General features: G+C 40.7%; 1 protein-coding gene across 1 annotated transcript in view; it reads right to left on the reverse strand.

Annotated features, from left to right (window-relative positions):
* The window catches only part of LOC126471482 (protein dispatched), a 189,757-nt gene that overhangs the window by 81,293 nt on the left and 86,017 nt on the right, over positions 1–22,447 (reverse strand). Inside the window, exons 4-5 of the mRNA XM_050099686.1 lie at positions 17,766–17,906; positions 13,955–14,114 (exon numbers count right to left, since the gene is read on the reverse strand). Of these exons, the coding sequence (XP_049955643.1) occupies positions 13,955–14,114; positions 17,766–17,906 (301 nt within the window). The remainder of the gene's footprint in view (positions 1–13,954; positions 14,115–17,765; positions 17,907–22,447) is intronic.

The raw sequence follows: 22,447 nt of genomic DNA on the forward strand, positions 1-22,447 counted from the left end.
AATGCTGTAGATTAGATGGGTAGATCACATACCTAATGAGGAGGTATTGAATAGAACTGCGGAGAAGAGAAATTTGTGGCACAACTTGATTAGAAGAAGAGATCAGTTGGTAGGACATATTCTGAGGCATCAAGGGATCACCAACTTAGTATTGGAGGGCAGCGCAGAGGGTAAAAATCGTAGAGGAAGACCCCAACAGATGAATACACTAAACAGATTCAGAAGGATGTAGGTTGCAGAAGGTATGGGGAGATGAAGAAGCTTGCACAGGATAGAGTAGCATGGAGAGCTGCATGAAACCAGTCTATGGACTGAGGACCACAACCAGTGCTGTATTCGCCTGACCAGAAGTCTTGATCCTCCTGTCATCGAACTGCACTAATTCCTAACTATATTTAACTTTAAGCTAGCCATTTCCCTTTTTGTATTTTCTAACCTACCTGCCCGATTAAGAGATCTGACATTCCATGCTCTGATCTGTAGAAGGCCAGTTTTGTTTCTCCTGATAACGATGTCCTCCTGAGTAGTCCCTGCCCAGAGATCCAAATGGGGTGACTATTTTACCTCTGGAATATTTTACCCAAGAGGATGCCATCATCATTTAACCATATAGTAAAGCTGCATGCCCTTGGGAAAAATTATAGCTGTAGTTTGCCCTTGCTTTCAGCCATTCACAATACCAGCACAGCAAGACCGTTTTAGTTAATGTTACAAGGCCAATCATCCAGACTGTTGCCCCTGCAACTACTGAAAAGGCTGCAGCCCCTCTTCAGGAACCACACTTTTGTCTGGCCTCTCAACAGATAGCCCTCCACTGTGGTTGCACCAACAGTATGGCTATCTGTATCACTGAGGCACGCAAGCCTCCCCACCAACAGCAAGGTCCATGGTTCATGGGGGGAGGACTCATGATCTATATCTGCATATATTCTCCGCAGACCATTCTGAAGTGCATGGACAGGGGCTAATTTCTACTTTACCACTTATTAGGTCTTCTTCCAGTTCCAGTCAAATATGGAGCAACAGAAGAATGAGTGCATAAATGCCACTGTGGATGCTGCAATTGGTTTAATCTTGTCTTCAGAGTCCCTACCGAATCAACACACAGATAGTTGTAGTATTCCTCACAGTATCCTCATTCACAAACTCTGTAAGTATGCTTTCATGGGATAATTGGTGATTATCTTCAAGTGCTTGTCAGTTCAGGATTTTCATCATCTCAGTGATGCTCTTCCATGGGTCAGACAAACCTGTGATCATTCGTGCTGTCCTTTTTTGTATGTTTAATACTTCTGTTAGTCGTATTTGTTGTGTGACCCCATACTTGTAAAATATTCTAGGATTGACTGCATTAGAGTTCTACAGAAAACATCTACATCTACATTTATACTCCACAAGCCACCCAACGGTGTGTGGCGGAGGGCACTTTACGTGCCACTGTCATTACCTCCATTTCCTGTTCCAGTCACGTATGGTTCGCGGGAAGAACGACTGTCTGAAAGCCTCCGTGCGCGCTCTAATCTCTCTAATTTTACATTCGTGATCTCCTCGGGAGGTATAAGTAGGGGGAAGCAATATATTCGATACCTCATCCAGAAACGCACCCTCTCGAAACCTGGCGAGCAAGCTACACCACGATGCAGAGCGCCTCTCTTGCAGAGTCTGCCACTTGAGTTTGTTAAACATCTCCGTAACACTATCACGGTTACCAAATAACCCTGTGACGAAACGCGCCGCTCTTCTTTGGATCTTCTCTATCTCCTCCGTCAACCCAATCTTGTACGGATCCCACACTGATGAGCAATACTCAAGTATAGGTCGAACGAGTGTTTTGTAAGCCACCTCCTTTGTTGATGGACTACATTTTCTAAGAACTCTCCCAAAGAATCTCAACCTGGTACCCGCCTTACCAACAATTAATTTTATATGATCATTCCACTTCAAATCGTTCCACACGCATACTCCCAGATACTTTACAGAAGTAACTGCTACCAGTGTTTGTTCCGCTATCATATAATCATACAATAAAGGATCCTTCTTTCTATGTATTTGCAATATATTACATTTGTCTATGTTAAGGGTCAGTTGCCACTCCCTGCACCAAGTGCCTATCCACTGCAGATTTTCCTGCATTTCGCTACAATTTTCTAATGCTGCAACTTCTCTGTATACTACAGCATCATCCGCAAAAAGCCGCATGGAACTTCCGACACTATCTACTAGGTCATTTATATATATTGTGAAAAGCAATGGTTGCATAACACTCCCCTATGGCACGCCAGAGGTTACTTTAATGTCTGTAGACGTCTCTCCATTGATAACAACATGCTGCATTCTGTTTGCTAAAAACTCTTCAATCCAGCCACACCGCTGGTCTGATATTCCGTAGGCTCTTACTTTGTTTATCAGGCGACAGTGCGGAACTGTATCGAACGCCTTCCGGAAGTCAAGAAAAGTAGCATCTACCTGGGAGCCTGTATCTAATATTTTCTGGGTCTCATGAACAAATAAAGCGCGTTGGGTCTCACACGATCGCTGTTTCCGGAATCCATGTTGATTCCTACATAGTAGATTCTGGGTTTCCAAAAACGGCATGATACTCGAGCAAAAAACATGTTCTAAAATTCTACAACAGATCGACATCAGAGATATAGGTCTATAGTTTGCGCATCTGCTCGACGACCCTTCTTGAAGACTGGGACTACCTGTGCTCTTTTCCAATCATTTGGAACCTTCCGTTCCTCTAGAGACTTGCGGTGCACAGCTGTTAGAAGGGGGGCAAGTACTCTGTGTAGAATCGAATTGGTATCCCGTCAGGTCCAGTGGACTTTCCTCTGTTGAGTGATTCCAGTTGCTTTTCTATTCCTTGGACACTTATTTCAATGTCAGCCATTTTTTTGTTTGTGCGAGGATTTAGAGAAAGAACTGCAGTGCGGTCTTCCTCTGTGAAACAGCTTTTGAAAAAGGTGTTTAGTATTTCAGCTTTACGCGTGTCATCCTCCGTTTCAATGCCCTCATCATCCCGGAGTGTCTGGATATGCTGTTTCAAGCCACTTACTGATTTAACGTAAGACCAGAATTTCCTAGGATTTTCTGTCAAGTCTGTACATAGAATTTTACTTTCGAATTCACTGAACGCTTCATGCATAGCCCTCCTTACGCTAACTTTGACATCGTTTAGCTTCTGTTTGTCTGAGAGGTTTTGGCTGCGTTTAAACTTGGAGTGAAGCTCTCTTTGCTTTCACAGTAGTTTCCTAACTTTGTTGTTGTACCACGGTGGGTTTTTCTCGTACCTCACAGTTTTACTCGGCACGTACCTGTCTAAAACGCATTTTACGATGGCCTTAAACTTTTTCCATAAACACTCAACATTGTCAGTATCGGAACAGAAATTTTCGTTTTGATCTGTTAGGTAGTCTGAAATCTGCCTTCTATTACTCTTGCTAAACAGATAAACCTTCCTCCCTTTTTTTTATATTCCTATTAACTTCCATATTCAGGGATGCTGCAACGGCCTTATGATCACTGATTCCCTGTTCTGCACATACAGAGTCGAAAAGTTCGGGTCTGTTTGTTATCAGGAGGTCCAAGATGTTATCTCCACGAGTCGGTTCTCTATTTAATTGCTCGAAGTAATTTTCGGATAGTGCACTCAGTATAATGTCACTCGATGCTCTGTCCCTACCATCCGTCCTAAACATCTGAGTGTCCCAGTCTATATCTGGTAAATTGAAATCTCCACCTAAGACTATAACATGATGAGAAAATTTATGTGAAATGTATTCCAAATTTTCTCTCAGTTGTTCTGCCACTAATGCTGCTGAGTTGGGAGGTCGGTAAAAGGAGCCAATTATTAACCTAGCTTGGTTGTTGAGTGTAACCTCCACCCATAATAATTCACAGGAACTATCCACTTCTACTTCACTTCAAATGGTTCAAATGGCTCTGAGCACTATGGGACTTAACTTCTAAGGTCATCAGTCCCCTATAACTTAGAACTACTTAAACCTAACTAACCTAAGGACATCACACACATCCATGCCCGAGGCAGGATTAGAACCTGCGACCGATCTACTTCACTACAGGATAAACTACTACTAACAGCGATGAACACTCCACCACCGGTTGCATGCAATCTATCCTTTCTAAACACCGTCTGTACCTTTGTAAAAATTTTGGCAGAATTTATCTCTGGCTTCAGCCAGCTTTCTGTACCTATAACGATTTCAGCTTCGGTGCTTTCTATCAGCACTTGAAGTTCCGGTACTTTACCAACGCAGCTTCGACAGTTTACAATTACAATACCGATTGCTGCTTGGTCCCCGCATGTCCTGACTTTGCCCCGCACCCGTTGAGGCTGTTGCCCTTTCTGTACTTGCCCAAGGCCATCTAACCTAAAAAACCGCCCAGCCCACGCCACACAACCCCTGCTACCCGTGTAGCCGCTTGTTGCGTGTAGTGGACTCCTGACCTATCCAGCGGAACCCGAAACCCCACCACCACCCTATGGATCAAGTCGAGGAGTCTGCAGCCCACACGGTCGCAGAACCATCTCAGCCTCTGATTCAGACCCTCCACTCGGCTCTGTACCAAAGGTCCACAGTCAGTCCTGTCGACGATGCTGCAGATGGTGAGCTCTGCTTTCATCCCACTAGCGAGACTGGCAGTCTTCACCAAATCAGATAGCCGCCGGAAGCCAGAGAGGATTTCCTCCAATCCATAGCGACACACATCATTGGTGCCGACATGAGCGACCACCTGCAGATGGGTGCACCCTGTACCCTTCGTGGCATCCGGAAGGACCCTTTCCACATCTGGAATGACTCCAACCTGTATGCACACGGAGTGCACATTGGTTTTCTTCCCCTCTCTTGCTGCCATATCCCTAAGGGGCCCCATTACGCGCCTGACGTTGGAGCTCCCAACTACCAGTACGCCCACCCTCTGCGACCGCTCGGATCTTGCTGACTGAGGGGCAACCTCTGGAACAGGATAAGCAGCCATGTCAGGACGAAGATCAGTATCAGCCTGAGACAGAGCCTGAAACCGGTTCGTCAGACAAACTGGAGAGGCCTTCCGTTCAGCCCTCTGGAATGTCTTTCGCCCCCTGCCACACCTTGAGATGACCTCCCACTCTACCACAGGTGAGGGATCAGCCTCAATGCGGGCAGTATCCCGGGCAACCACAGACGTAGTCAGATCGGGGGATGCGTGGGACGAGCTGGCCGTCCCCGACAAACCCCCATCCGGACCCCCACAGTGATGCCCATTGGCAACAGCCTCAAGCTGTGTGACCAAAGCCAACACTGCCTGAAGCTGGGAGCGAAGGGATGCCAACTCAGCCTGCAACTGAACACAGCAGTTGCAGTCCCTATCCATGCTAAAAACTGTTGTGCAAAGAACGTCTGAACTAATCTACAGAGAGCGCAAACAAATCGACACAAAATTTAAACGGTTATTAAAATACAAGATTGCCTAGTAAATGCAGTAATGCTGCTACTTGCGCACTGCTGACACACTGCTCGGCGGCGGAAGGAGACTACGCGATTTTACACTATTCAGGTACTAAAACGCGATTCTACAACTCTCAAATACTATAATACGCCCAAAATTTATGAATTAAACAATGCAAGTACCAAAAACACGCAAAGAAATTAAAAATTAAACTATGTAACAAATGAGTGAGCTAGGAGTATACGACTTGCTGCTGCAGCTGCTTATCCAACGGTGGCAGGGAGCACACATCCGTTGTACTGTAGAACTGCTAACCAGTTCTTGCATGTCAACAATTGATGTCCTCAAAGCTGCCGCAGACTGCTGCTACCAGTTGTTTCAGCATTACACCATTCCTTGCAGCCCAAGTACGTAAGCATAATCACCGTTCGTCAACCACTGCTGTTACTGATATCTGGGATGCCAGTTCAGCATTACGACAGGGTGACTACATAACACCTAAGGTGTCTAGACGACAACACTCTGGGCCAGAACACGTACTGCAGTTCCCACCCAGCTGGCAAAGGGCATCAACTCAACAACCACCCCAGAGTTATCTAGCAAAATGTGGTCAAGGCAAGCATCATCTCCCCATCATCGTCCACAGACGCAGCCATCAATGTCACACACACCATCCAACAGGACCACTTGCTATATGGTCCGGAATATTGCACTGAGAGGCTCCAGGGTCTAATTGGGACTCTACAGGCCTCTGACCCAACTGGTGATTTCTGTTGTCTGACAACACCAGGCAGATGCTGGGACCGGAGTTCACTCCCTGGATGACATCATCTTTGCCACAAGCTGCTACTGGGCAGTTTGTCAGCACCAACCACTTACGATGTGGCTGTGAAGTACAGCTGTATCACCAGCACTGACTCAGCATCAGCTGATGCAGAGGTGACTGCCCAGCAAGAATGCTCTACTCTTACCCACACTGTGCCGTCTACAGCTAAGGCTAAGATCCTAACAGTGTACTGAAACAAAGGACTGTGGGTTTGACACCCACTCTGCCTGATGGAATATGGGCCTACAGCATTGCTGTATTCTGTACAAGATTAATAAAACAATATGATAGCTGCAACCTGAGCACTGCTGAATATACTCCTGCTCCAAATCAGTGAACCCATCCGTTTGGGATAAGTAGGTCAGAATAGCCACTCTGACAACCCTGCACCTGCTCCCAAATGGGGTCAACACTGCAGACATCGTTACAGTAGACTGATAGGATTTTCTCAGTATCCTACCAACTAACTAGTGTCTGAAACTGTTTTATGTATGGCTGAGACTATGTGATCATTCTCTTTCATATCCGTGCAAATTTTTACACTCAGATACTTGTACAAGTTGACTGATTGTAATTGTAACTCAATGAAGTTGTAATAATAGGCTCTTCTCCTTTTTCTTGTGCCATCGTCCTGCATCACCACAGGGTTGGCACATTTATTTACAAATTTGGTATTGTTAATTTAAGGGGTAGCCAGATGATTTTTCTGTCGCTACTCCGTTACTCCCTAGAACGGAACACGTGTAACCCAAACAAATGCATATAGTGTTATTCATGTGAAAGTTAGTGAAAGTTTCCTAAAAGTTCATGTAACTTAGGTATGAATTGAGTGTTAGCCCAGTATTCACAGAGTTGGTTGGAGTAAACCACCTAAGAACCACATCCAGACTGGCCGACACACTGACTGTCATCGTCAATCCACCGGGCAGATCTAATCTGAGGATGGCACACCTCCCCATCCCAGAAGTGGTGCTTTAATATGCACGACTCTCTGGGCAGGTAGAATAGTCACAGGATACCACGTTTTTTTTACATTTCTGAACATTCAAGACACGTTCTCATTCTTAGTACTGATTTCAAATCTTATCATGATCTGATTACATGTTTGTGTAACTTTTTTCAGACAATGCTTTATTACAGTTAACTGCATCATTTGCAAAAAGTCTGAGGTTACTTTTGTTTGCAGGTCATTGAAATACAAAAAGAACAGCAAAGGTCCCAACATACTTCTGTAGGGTACACCTGACCTGAAGTAACTTTTATACCTGTCAGTGATAACATACTGCATCTTCACTACCAAGAAAACCTCAGTCCAGTTACCAATTTTATTTGATACCCTATATGACTGTACTTTTGTTAATAAGCACTGCATGGTACTGAGTCAAATACTTTTTGGAAGTCTATAAATACTACTTTTAACTGACTGCCTTAACCCATGTTTTTCAGGATGACAGAGGAAAGCGGTAGTCAGATTTCAGATTACCGATGTTTTCAGAAACCACAATATCTGGCACAAAGGAAGGCATTCTGTTCAGTATACCTCATTACATTTGATCTCAGAATATGTTTTATTATTATACAACCAATGGACATCAAAGACACTGGACATAAGTTTTGTGAAGCACTTCATTACTCTTCTTGTAGATAGGTGCAACTTGTGCTTTCTTCCAACTACTCGGCACAGTTTCTTTTAACGTATCTGTCATATATAATGGTTAAAAGGGGGGGGGGGGGGAGGGGGGCTAATTCTGCTGCAAATTCTGTATAGACTCTGAGAGGAATCCCATCAGGCCCTGGAGCTTTGTTCAGTTTCAGCCACTTCAGCTGTTTCTCAATTATTATTATTATTCTCGAGTCTCAGAAACATACAAATTTACAGTAGCCACACATTTATATTACATGTGACCATTACTTTGCAACCTCCAAGGCACTTGGAGTGGCTTGCAGATCAATCTTCATACAGGATGTAGGGAACAGAGGGCACTGAAGTGTGTGGCTTGTGGTTTGTCCTTGTCCACGATCACAACACATATCTTCTGTTATTAAGCCCCATCTCTTCAGGTTGTCTCTGGATTGTCCAACTCCTGATCATAATCTGTTTAAAGATTTCCACACCAGTCAGCTTTCATTGTGTCCAGGTGGTAGTTCTTCAGCTTCTGGCATCCATCCATGCATGTGAGACGTCGACTTCCTCCATAACTCCAGCCTTACCTTCTCTGGTGAAATGGTGAGCTTCTCTGATGTCCTCAGGAAGAACTTTAGCGATCTCAGCTGTTGCTGTGATGGATTATGCCCGTGCAATGGATGGGCACTGTTCTGTTCCACTTTCAGTCTCTCCTTGTTGCCAGCCACTGCTCTGCGTACCCATGGTGGTGCTAGTCCAGCCAGGTAGTAGGGCTTATCAGTTGGGGTAGGTCTTAAGCAACCTGTGACAACCTGCAAGTTTCGTTGAGAGCAATGTCTACTTGTCTGGCACGAGATGACCTGTATCAGACTGGGGAAGCATATTCGGCATAAGAAAAGCACAGTGCCATTGCAGAAGAGTGAATAGTTTGTGGATGTGAGCCCCACTGAGTCCCCGCTAGTTTGCAAATTAGGTTGTTTCACTTGGAGATTTTCATTTTGGTGTTCTTGAAGTGAGTTTTGAATGTCAGAGTTCGGTCAAGAGTGACTCCCAAGTATTTAGGAAGGTGATGATGCTGGAGTTGGATGCCTGACCATCCAATATGTAGCTCACGATTAGCTTCCCTGTTTCTTAAATGAAGGCACACACTTGTGTCTTCGAAGGGTGTAGTCTGAGGTGGTTCTGATTGTAGTAGCTTGACAGTGCTCTAAGTGCAGTTGTCAGGTTTCTTTCGACTGTTTCGAAGCATGAGCTCTGCATAGCAAGGGATAGGTCATCTGCATATAAGAATCTCCTCATGCCCAGGGTCAATGGCTGGTCATTGTTATGAATGTTGAAGAGAAGTGGAGCCAAGATGCTTCCCGGATGTAAACCATTTTTCTGCGCTCTCCAGCGACTGCTTTGTGTCCTTGAAATTCAACAAAAAACCTGCAGTTTTGGAGGAGGGTGCTGATTAGTCTAACGAGGTGGGCATTTTGATCATATTGTATAATTTTACATAGAGTAGCCAATGATGGACAGTATCATACACTGCCGAGAGATCCACGAAGACCATGCCTGTTACTTGTCGGGTTTCAAAGCCATCTTGTATAAACTGAGTGAGATTCAAAAGTTGCCCTGGAGTGAGATTAAAAAGTTGCCTTGTGCAGATTCTGTTTGGTCGAAATCCTGCTTGTTCGGGTTTGAGAAGAGGGTCTATTATTGACAGGATTCTATTCAGAATCATATGTTTGAACAGTTTATAAAGGTGACTCAAAAGGCTAATTGGTCTGAAATTCTTGGGATGATTTGCTTCCTTTCCAGGTTTCAGAAGAGCTGTCACACTGCTCTTTTGCCAGATATTTGGTATTTGGCACTGGTTCATGCAGTTGTTGAAAAGCTGCAGGATCCATTTTCTCGTTGCTGGGCCAAAATTCTTGATTTGCTCCACACGGATGTCATTTAAACTGGATGCTATACCAGTTTTGCTCTTCTGCTCTCCTTAACAGCCTTGTACAATTCAGATATCTCGAATGGGAGAGTCAGATCTCTCGTTTGTCCTTGGGCCTCTCGGTGTACTTTTGGCACTTTGATCCTATGGCTTCCTTTCCCATTCATGAGCAGTTGATGTGCTATCTGATCTGCAGTGATGCTGCAGTGTGCTGTGGATCTGGTTGGGTCATTATTGAGGCGTCTCGATAATCTCCACACTTTATGACTGTTTCTCATTAGATAAAGTTCTCCCATAGTTTTAACCTAAGAATTCCTTTTGGATTCTTCAAGAGATGTAATAAGTTTATTCCCAGCCACCAGCATTGTCTCACCGAGTGTATCTTCTTCGAATAGTACCTTATATTCTGTAAATTGAGCACCGAGTTCTGAAGTTATACCAGGAATGTATGATGTTTGACACTAATATCTACATCACTTATCTTTGAAGTGGTACGAAAATTAAATTGGTGCAACACTCTTAATTTTCCTTTGTAAAGGAACACTTGAAAGCATCTCTGCTTCTGCTTCACTACCATCAATTTCAGTTCCTCTGTTGTTTATTAGGGTGTGGAAATTAACTTTGGTGCCACTAACAGCTATTGCATATGGCAAGAATTTCTTTAAGTTTTGTGAGAAATCTTTCAGTAAGATTTTGCTGTTTTGAGAGCCTAACTAATTTCATTTAGCATTGCTCTACCTACACTCCTATGCTTTATTTTAACCTTCAAGCGGGCATGCTGGGTTATTGAGTACATTGAGGAATTTCGTAGTGACGTAAAGCAGGGCCCAGTGACATGGCAGTTCTAGGCACTTGTTTACCTGACCCTCCTCCCCCCTCGCCCTCGCCCTCCCCCTCCGCCCCACTCCATCCCTCTACCCTGCCTCCTTGACTAAGAGACCTCAGTGTTGTGTCAGTGGGGCACACCGTACCCGCGCACTTGCTCTTGTTAAATTTGTTTCTTTCTGACAATTTTTAAAGTGTGCTGCGTTTTGACTATATCTAAGCAAAGGATTGAATTGTAAAAGTACCTTTTCATAACAGTATTTATTACAAGGATCAAAAAATATGTAAGTAATTTTTTTGTACATTTTTCACGATGTATGAATCGTTAGGCAACAATTAGTGTTTTTGGTCTAATTGTTTTTACCTACAAAGATTTTATAGAGCTTGAGGACATACCAGAATGTCTTCAAGAACTCAATGACACAGAGAGACTTTGAATAAATCTTTCTGAGGAGGCTGAAAGTGAAGGTGATTGACGACAAAGTCCATTTTAGTGACCAAGATCATAAAACTAACTCTGAACATGAAGATGAAAGTGACAATCAGGAAGAAAGACGTTCAGAAACTGGGTTTTTCTTAGGAAAAGATAAATTACCAAAATGGAGTAAAAACTGGCCTCTAAAATAAAAAACTCTGCAAAGAAATATTACAAAAGTTTCACCCGGTTTCACAAGCTATTCAAACAATATTTCTCATGAAATTGATGCCTTTTTCAAACTTTTTTAAACTGATACAATAGATATGATAGTATCCCATACTAACAAATATATTGACAACCTAAGAACAAACTCAAAACATACAAGAGATTGTAGAGTTGTGGACAGATGTGAAATTTTGGGACCACTCAAGAGTTTATTCTTTTTTGTTCTTTTTTTGATAGGTATAAAGTAAGGACAACATATAAATTTAAGTGAATGTAAAAAACTTAGGGAGACAGACAGTACACACATGGATACCCCGAGGGCCACAATAAGCTATAAGAGAGTTCTATTTGTAATGTGTTGCATTGTATGTCATATATAAATTATATAAAGTACGTCTTCCCTTTATCATTATTTGTATCATGGATTCCTACATTAAGGTGCTGACTAAAGCTTTTGAAACCAATATATAACAATATTACTGCAAAATAGAAGCATTTAATTGACTCCTAAATAAATTTTAACTTATCACAGAAGGTGGGGTACTGAATACCCCAGAGCCCACTCATGAAAAAAAAAAAATGGCGCGCCCACTCAAAGGTTAAACCCATTATACAGTTTTCACTGTTTCTTTAGGTGTTCCTTTACAGAGACTGTATACCATTAAGGGTGTCTTCCATCACTATCTTTTTTATTAGATACACATGAATCCAGTCCTAGGTCAACTATTCTTCTTAACTTGTGCCATAGTTATTCTACTTGCTCCTGCCAAGAACTAAGCATTTCAAGTTCATCCTTGAGATGTGACAGTATTGCCTTTATATCTAGTTTAATCACCATATTTTAGTTGCCCTTTTGTACCTTGATAATCATAGTTGCTAAAAATGGCTCATGCTCACTGTTACCAGTTTTAACATGGACATCCTCAGAGAAGTCAGGTCTGTCTATTGCAATCATGAGAGAGCACCCAAATTATCTGCATTAATTAGTTTTCAGAGAAGGCATTTAGAATTATTTCATAGGGAGTCTTGTCATACCAGCCCACCCCTGATACTGAGTTTTGCCCAAACAACCTCGCACGAAGCTTGAGTATTTATCTCAGTGTTTTTGGGTTTCTTGTCTACTACATCATCTCCATTTTCACCCCAAAAGTCTCACTGCTATGAATTTAGGGGTCTCAGTCAAATTTCTTTACCTAGTATTAAGTTAGCTCCACATCTTTTCAGGAGTGCTTCAAACTCTGGCACTCTGTCATGAATACTTTGGCAGCTGATAACTAGGATTTAAATAATCTCATCTTTGGGGTGCATTTCTTTGGATCCTTCAGCTAACATTATAGGGGAAAAAACACCCCAAGAGAACTTGTGTGCACCTCTCACACAGTCAGTTACCTGGTAGCCTCTGTTGTGAAGTGCATCCCTGACCCATTTAAGACTGTTACAACTCTCAGCTCTATGGCGCAAGTCCAGGAAGTCTCAGCCTAGCTTGTCACAAAAAAACTTTAGTCTCAGGTTTGTCTAATGATTCCACTTGACTCAGAACCATGGGGCCATGTTTAGTTTTGGAGCTAATGCTCCAGGTTCTGAGGTTCATTACAGAAATGGCCGGTTGGCTGTAATCTGGAATGAACTGACACACAAAACTGAGGAAAAAAATTGTGAAAATCGATGTTTCTGAACATCCATTCAGCAGCCCAGACTTGGCTCCAACTCTTCACTTTCATGAAAAGTTGCTCGGCTCCCACTGCTTTGACACTGATGATGAGCTTCATGATGATGATAGAACCTTGGGAGGCAGAATTTTATGCCAAGGGTATTTGTAGACTCATTGAAATATGATAAATGCTTAAATCTGAATTGTGATAAAACAGAGAAGTAATACAAAGGTGAAGTTCTAAGTTCTTTCCCTCTAATAAATTCACTTTAACTATTCCACTATTTTATGTATAGCATATCAGGTTACTTTCCAGATAATCATTGTAAAACATATCCTGACACCAAATAAGTGAGCTGCTCGCATTACTAAAGAACTAGTAGTTATTACACATTAGCAAGAGACTGTGTATTTACTCTGTGACATGTTTCACCAAAATCAATCAACTCTGTGGCAGTGGATAAGTAGTTTACTATAGGCATGCTACTACGCTCCACGAAATGGCAAGAATGGCAGAGCTCCTCAATTCAAAGGTAACTACAAGCAGAAAGGTCTCAAGCAGTGGAAACAACAAATGCCAGAGTACAGACTCAATGGATCTTATTTAGAAGGTGTGCATCACTAACTGAACAAATTGGTTAAAAAATTTGCATCATCACCTTTTGGGTCTTTTGGGTAAGATTTTGTACAGCGATTTTTCTAGTTGACTGCAACAACATATCTGTAGTAAGTTTCTTCTCCACTGTCACTAAGCTGATCAATTTTGACAAACTTTTCACAGCATGACATAGATTACTATAAAAAAATAGTTACACTAATAGGCCACTTGCTAATGCAATCAGTAGCATTACTTTACTGTAGATGCTTGGTTTCTTTTCCTTATGTGCACCTTTAAACAGCAGGTGAAGCATAAGCAAACTGTCACGAAAGAAAGAAAATTTGTAAAATTCCACTAATATACTGAAACAACACTGTATTTACTGACATATCAGTATACTTACTTGGAGCAGAACAGAAAAAACCATCACTAGCCAAGTGCACATGATTTTTATGATCACTGCCACTTCCATGTCTCTTAGGATCTTCTCCCAAGTGAGTTAATGTTTCCCATTCGTCTTCCACTGGTGGTTCTGTCTCAATTTGATGTTCATTCTGCACAAACTGCATTCAAAATACAGTTAAACAGAAAAAGAGTAAACTAGCATTCCAATTATGAGCATCACAAAAGAGTCAAGCAATAATGTATTTGTTAGAAGTCCCAATGGAATGTGAACATTATTTATGTAATCTAATCATGAGCTGTTAAACAACAAAGACATAAAACAAAGCTTCCACCACAATCTGACCAATAACAACATGTTTAAAACACTTACTTAGAAGCTGTAGTATGAAAACAGTGAAAGTAGCAAAGACATTAACACAAAATTCAAAATTTTGGATTTTCATCCATTATCTTGTTGGCTATTTTCAACACATACTCATATTCCAAGCCAAATTATGTACTTGGTACCATTTCTAAGGATTTAATAAAGAGGATTAATTCATTTGCAAGTCTTATCATTCACTTGTCTGGCTCGGTACTTCAGTCATAAAATGCCAGACTACAAGTCCAAAGGTCGCACCGTTCAGTTCCCAGTCAATACTAGGATTTTTATCTGTCAGTTATCACTTCTTTCACTTCTGGCTACGTTTGTTGATGTGAAAAATGCCAAGTGACACTGTGGTTTGAAACTGAAGTTAAACTGTAGGTTCCCCTATAACTGGCTGTCAAATTCAGTTCAAAGGTTGGAGGAAAGCAACAACACACCATCTCCCAGCAGGACCATGCTTAGTAAAGCACTGTGGTATTCAAAACAATCTTCAGACTGAGAACTGTTTTACTACTTGTCATTCACTTATGCTGGAGGCCACATTAAAATCTGTGGTGTATGAAGAGGACCCATGTGTTAAAGCCACCCAACAATAAAGGGATAGAACAAATGATAGAAGCAGTTTCAGTAATATGCCATAGTTACAGTTTTGATAATGTAGTGCAGAACTTTCTAGTAATACAGATATACTCAAAAGGTTTTGATAAATGTGGTCACTGTCTTCCTGGAAAGTCTTCGATACTGCATGTACAATCAAGTTTATCCTGCATGTGAGCTAATGTTTCCTTACCAATTTATTCAAAGCATTGTCGATTTAGGTTTGTTATTTTGTTGTGTCTGTCGGTAAAATGCCACAAATACTGAATGCCCCACACAACCTCACACAATAAAATTGGGTGAGGTTACACCAGGTGACCAAAATTTCTGATCACTGTTCCCACTACTACTAATCCATCAGTTCCCTGTGTCATGCATAAGAACCCCCAATCCTATCGTTAAGTGAAATCCAAATTGTTGATCACATATTGTGGCATGCAATAATTTTACAGTATGTTCAGATACACATGACCTGTAATCACGAAGAAAAAGTGGCCATAAACTTTAAACTGTGACATCACACAGTATCACGTATCTGTTTACTGTTCAATTCAAAACACATGTTGCTTCATCACTATTGGAATTTTCTGTGCTATAGATTCAAACCACGTATCTCTTGACAGTACAATTCAAAACACATGTTACTTCATCACTAAGACAATTTACTCAAACGAATCATCCTCTTCGATATACTGCTGCTTTTGTGTAGAAAACTGAGAGTTATTTACTTTGACCTCATGTATCAGAGAGTGTAGCAATTTTGAGTGCCAAAATTTCTGCTTAATTTGTTTTGTAATATATTTCCAATGCTTGGTTACTGAATGTTCAGCTTTCTACTTACTAAGTTTGTGAACCCCACTGAGCAACAAAGAAAATTCTTCCACATATGTTCCACCTTTTTTTAGTGACCGGTAGCTGACCCAATAAATTTGCCTTACAGATGAATCCAGTGGCTATAAACTGTACATACACATGACAAATTTATGAAACCAAGTTCTGAAGTGCTGTTTTTGTCTGTTGTAACAAATGAATACAAATGACATTCAAGTACAACGTAAAACTTATCTTTGTCTACTGTTACCTTTACTAACTACTAACTGATGTACTGTGGTCCAATCAGGTCTGGTTCAAGAACAGTTTTCCCATACAAATGACTTTTCACTTGGTGCCCCTTTCCCCTCATAAACTTTTATCAGTGTCAGTTTTCACTGCTAACTGTGATATGCACAGTTTAAAAATCTTTCACTTCGCTGCACCTGGTGCCCCTCTCAGCTTGGTGTCCCAAGCAGCTGTTACTAATTCTGATATGTCCTGTATAGAAATCTTGCAATTGTGCTGCCTCTTGGAACCATTTCAGCTTGAACCCCAAGCAGTGGCTTGTGTTGCTTGGGCCTTAAATCAGCCCAGGGTGGAATCGAGTAGAAAATATTTCAAAATAAAACCTTGTTGTTCCTCTATACTGTCATAAAGCTTTACAATGTTATGTTACAAAATACAGTTATAGTTCACTGGTGAAACAGCTTCAATAATCTGTAATTACCCTATACATCTGAATGAAGAGTGTATGCCATTTACTAGAGAAATCATACAGTAGTCCTGCACCATACTCATACAGTATCCTCTATTTCTTTGACAAATTCCTCATTTTCTGTAATTTTCTTGAGGAAATTTCTTCTGTCAGATTGCACAGTTTTATTAGTAGTGAACTGTGCCTTCAAATATAGTGATTAAGCAGCACTGACAGCAATCTCAGGTCTCCATTGCCCAGGCTGTCATTCTAGCTGAGATATGCAGTAACCTACATTTTTACTGTGATCATAAGCATACAGCAAGTGGTATGACTCTGAAATATGCACACTTACAAGTTATTGGTTGTTACGTGCAATACATGCAAAAACCTCCTGGAATCTCTTCTACATCTATATTATTTTTTCTGTATCCAGCTAAATCAGTTTCATACACAGTCCACACACAGTCTTCCATATGACACCTTCCCACAGGATTTATTAACTCATAATGGTCTCAGTCCCTTCTGTTACCAATTTTATTTTGCATTAATATTTTTTCAAACCTATTAACTTTAAGTTAAAGCTTGGGGTCATCAATTAAAACACATGTACACAAAATAACGGCACACAAATTAGCATTATTTTCCAAAATAATATGAAGAAAAAGTGATTGCAGAGCCATGTATCTGAAATCTAAGGAGACAGACTTAATATGGACATGCCTAACTGGAAATTAAATAATGGATGTAACAAACTGATTATTAATTTTTGCAAATGTTACCACCTATGGTACAAAAGGTGTTCTGTATAATGTACAGTATGGAAAGAGGAATAGATGTGTATACACAAACAACAGACTGAAAGGTCAATTACTAAAAATAAATAAAGATAAAAATAAGACAGAGCATACAAGAAAAGATAAAAGCCTATGGGAAAAGGTAGAAGGTAAAAATGAAATAAAAGAGAATGAGATTATCTCAAAATACACTGATGTGACGAAATATGAAACAAAGAAACAAGAATCATGCAGGAAATATACAAAAGAAGGAGTACTAAAATCGGGAACTTAGCAAAAACAGGAAGGAAACAAACAGTAAAGACCAGATTGTTCAATGTTAGCATCTGAATGCTAATAATCTATGGCAACATGTGGTGAAACATGCATCTAATTTTCTACTACTTCACTAGAAGTGCTGCATGTTACAGCAGTGTATAATCACATTCCAGGGGAATTAAGTGGATAAGGGCCACCAAGGATGCAGCATTTGAAAATACACAGCTAATTATTCATTTCATCATTACTTTTATATCATTGCCATAAAAGAGAAACATCTTACCACTGAATACACTGCAGAAATTTTTCCTGTATCCTCAAGTTTATCTGGTATTTCATTTGCATTGTATGTACTTTCATCAGCTGAATAAATCACTTTAGCTATAACGTTTCTGTTAATTTCAGTTCTGTTGACCTTCTGACCCTATGTGGAAAAACAATTACAATTACTACAGAATCAGAAAAACATTCATGAGTTAACTCTCCTACTTATGTGAATAACAGTGTTATTTGTAGTGTAATTTTGTTCTGTGTGCTGGCACAGAACTTCACACAGCACAATGTGTACATCATTACAAAACTACCACATCTACAGACCAAAAGGTTTCACAATACTGAACAACACAACAGTTTTACTTAAGTCACATGGCAACTTCCTATGAAGCACTATGTGAGAGAATGATGACAATTCAGCAGACAGTGTTTAGTATTACAGAGAATGAGAAGCATTCAAGTTCTGGTTGTGATGTCACACATCTCAATGCTAGTATGGAATGAAGGTAAGTGCCAGGCTTCAAATCATAATGTCCAAGGTATGATCGCAAAGTGGTCCTAGACCGCCTTTCTTGCCATTTATCTGTGACAGTTCTTTGTATATTCAAAAAATCAAGCTGAACTGCTGTCAGATTCCATATTAGATGTTAAACTGTGAGCCCACTACAGCTGGCTGGGTGAGCCCACACAAGCTAGAAGGAAACAACATTGTACTAATCCCAGTAAGATCTGGTAAGACAAAGTGCAGCTCAAACACACCATGTTCAGGAATGACTTGCTTCATTAAACAAGACTATCCTGTCAAATACATAATGTAATGACAATACGATTCAACTCAGTAAAGTAAGACATATCACAGCAGGACAAGTGGAAGAGTGGACAACCCAGCAAGGATACTGGTGTAAGATCTACTAATTTTATTGCCAGATTTATTTCAACTTTTATTGTAATAGTGCATTTATTTCTTTTTATAATAACTGTAATCCCTTTGCGCAGATCCAAATTTATGTCACTTCTTATAAAAGCAGTCAATATGTCACTGGAAATTGCTATGGCAGTTGTCCATAGAGGTCACCAGCAGCACATTATTTCACTGTGCCTCATCACGGGCACAAATCAGGTGACAAAATGACATCATCCCACTTTGACAGCCGAGGGACACGTATTATTGCCAGCAGCCTTAGCCAATCGTACAGATTAAATGTATCAAACATTTTCACTAAGGCCTTTATGGAAAAAGTACAGAAGAATTACTGCACCCATATGCAGCTGCCGAACTAAACCTACAGTAGTGCTGAAGTCCTAGCTTATATAACTATTACAGTAATTCAGGGAAGAAAGATCAGCATGTTAAAAAGTTATCCTGCCTCATACAGGATACAATGGTCAGTACAGCAAACAGAAACATTTAAAACAGAACACAGTATACCAAGCTTTCAGAACAGTAAGTTCCTTCTTCAGAGAAGAAATAGCAATCAGTTGAGGGTGGTTGGAAATAGCAGTGAGGGGCCAGAGAACTTTGTCCACAGACTTAGGTGCTTCCATCTATTATGAGGAAATAAGGGAAAAATGAGGAAAAAGATACCAAAGATAGTTGGAAGTCAAAGATATTTGAATAGGTTTTTGCCTATTTGTGATTTTAACAGGCTTCTGAACTGACTGTTCCTTTCTATACCATACAATAATGCAATGGTGAGAATAAAATTGTAGTTCAAGTGGAAAGTACTAACATCCAGAATTGTGATGATGAGGACATAAAGCATATCACAGAACTAGATTCAATGCACATCATGCTCCACAGCCACTGAATAATTCATAAATCAACTCATTCTTCTTCACCACAGCCGCTAATTTAGTGTTTCGTTCCACTAGCAGTTATGAGCACATTATGTTCAGGTGGCAGGCATGTGCAGTAATATTACAGCAAGATCTTGTTTACATGCTCTTCACAGCTCCAAAACAAAAATGTGCATTAAACACGACAACATCTTAACCAAGAAGAGATTTTCAGTGACATATTGTCCTGCTTCTGTAAGAAGTAACGTAAATATGGATCTACACAAAGGGATTTCACATATTATAAAAAGAAATAAATGAAAAATTACAATCAGAGTTTAATTAATTAACATAATAAAATTGTTGTGCCTCATGCTACTGCCCCAGCCAGGTTGCCCACCATTCCTGATGGTGGTATGTCAACACAGTCTACACCTGTGTGTGGCCCCAAGCGGTGAGCATTTTGGCAGTTGTCCACGGAGGTTGCCAGCAGCAATTACACTATTTCGTCACACTTCATCACAGGCACCAGTCAGGCAAGATGATGAAACTGAACCACTTGGGTAGCCAACGAACGTGACACACATTATCACTAACAGCCTCATCCAATCATTGTGTTACGTGATCAATCTGCACAGTTTCATAACTTGTGCCCCAGTGAGTCAGCAGAAGATTTCATCATCCAGTGGAGCCAAGAATTCATTTTCAGCAGTTCTCCAACTCTTCACTGGCAGCAACGGAGTTCATCGAGAGCACATAAGCCACACATTCCAGTGTTTGTGCTTAGCACCACTCTGATGAGAGCAGCCACCAGTTGGAGGAGGAGTTGTAACATCACCACCAAACAAAGCAAAGTCTCCAAAGTGGATACTGCAGAGTTTTTCCATGAACTTCCTGCCAGCCTTCATCGTCAGAATCATTAACCTCGATGTTTGCCCCTACACATGTCTATGACAAATATTTTGCCCAGTCCATTGTGTAAACTATAAAAAAATTTCCCCAAAAATTCCAAAATATGCTACCTTAAAAACTTCAGCTTCTGTAACCAATTTTCAGTGACCTGACAATTCACAGAATCCCACGCAGCTGGAATAAAGCTCAATATATCGAGGAGATTCAGCAACTTCTCAGATTATGGCACATTAATGTGTTGTAGATACTGCTGAACAACGCACTTCCAATAATTTCGTTTTGACACTTTTATAATTCCTTGATCTGTGAGATGAAGTTTGCTGGTTGTATTATGAGGGAGGAGATTATACACCTGTCATCCAGGCTCATCACTGATTTTTACACTTGCATCACAACAAACACATTTTTGAAGCAAGGGGGATTTTCAGCTTTACCACTGATGAACAACTTCAGTTTCCACATCTCAACAGCACTGGCAGTAGCGAGTAGCATCACTCCATATTTACAGAGCTTCCCACCATGGCAAGATTCACTTTATGCAATATAAGACTCATCAGTCATAAGTTTGAAAAATAGTCCATATTTGTTGGAATTAAATAAGTTACACTTTTCCATATCACGCCATCAAGTCTGCTACAATTTTCCTGGTCCAGCAGGCCTGCTAAACCCACAGAGCCAAGCTGTAGATGTAGCAAAATTTTCTATTTTCATCTTGCTTGCAGTTCTTTAAGCCAGAGTATCCACAGATTAAAAACATTTTCAGCTCAACATTTCTCGCACATTCCACTTTTGGCACTTTGTCGCCCTTTCATAAGCAATTTCTTCACACTCCTTCTGTTTGCTAGCAATGCCTCATAATTTTGCTGATGGCATCACAAAAGACTGCAAAAATTATTTTTGTGGCAGTTGTATGTTAGAAGCACCTGGTCAAATTTTTAATTATAATTTCCTATGGTTTCATGACAGAGCTTCATTGTACTAGGACAGCACCTACACTGAAATTTGGAAATTTGTGGTAAGGTCCTATGGGACCGAACTGCTAAAGTCATCAGTCCCTAGGCTTACACACTACCATATTTACTCAAATCTAAGCCGCACTCGAATCTAAACTGCACCTGAAAAATGAGACTCGAAATCAAGGGAAAAAAAATTTCCCGAATCTAAGCCGCTCCTGAAATTTGAGACTCGAAATTCAAGGGGAGAGAAAAGTTTTAGGCCGCATCTCCAAATTGAAACAAAGTTGGTCCATTGTAATATGAGAGATTATTTAGGTCGAATGAATGATGACACAGCTACAGTAGTTTGGTTCGAGTCGTAAGCTTAGCAGTTAAGCTTTACTGGGCAGCCATTGCCATGCGTCAGGCGCTCCGTCCGTATTTATACGGGTACCCTTCCTTTTTACGTGCTTTGTCTGGTTTGAATTGATTGCTTATTTTTCTTTGATCTGATAAGCGCAGTTTTCTTTGTTATAAGTGTTTACGTCACTCTAAGCTGAAAATGCATTACTGTACTGTGTCATGCATTGTTTGTCGCACTCCGATAGTGCGTGTTTACGGCCTGTCGCCGCTCGCGGCATGGTTTGCTTTTGTGCGCTCTACCGCCGCTTACAATATATATAAAAAGAGAGCGAGAGAGAGAGGAATCGTCTCATTAGCGAAACAATGGCAAGAGGCTGCTATTTGTTGTTACTTACACTGCTGCTTTCTTTGATAATAATCAACAAGAACCAAATAATAGACTGCGTATGATAGATGATGTTCTGAACGACAGTTTAGCGAAAATGTTTCTCCGTTTGAAAATCTTTGCAGGCGCCTCTTTAGTACATTACATTCCGCACAGAAATTAGAGTCATCTTAGATTTAAAAATCTAGTCAATTGCCGTGCTTCATTTCTGACTGTATCACTGTTAAGCATAAGAATAATACGAATATAAACATGACACGATATGTATATTCTTCCGCGTTTGCTGTTATCTCACTCTAGTTTTGTGGTTTAGGCAGACAG

Source organism: Schistocerca serialis, chromosome 3, assembly GCF_023864345.2.
Source record: "Schistocerca serialis cubense isolate TAMUIC-IGC-003099 chromosome 3, iqSchSeri2.2, whole genome shotgun sequence".
NCBI classification, from domain to species: domain Eukaryota; kingdom Metazoa; phylum Arthropoda; class Insecta; order Orthoptera; family Acrididae; genus Schistocerca; species Schistocerca serialis.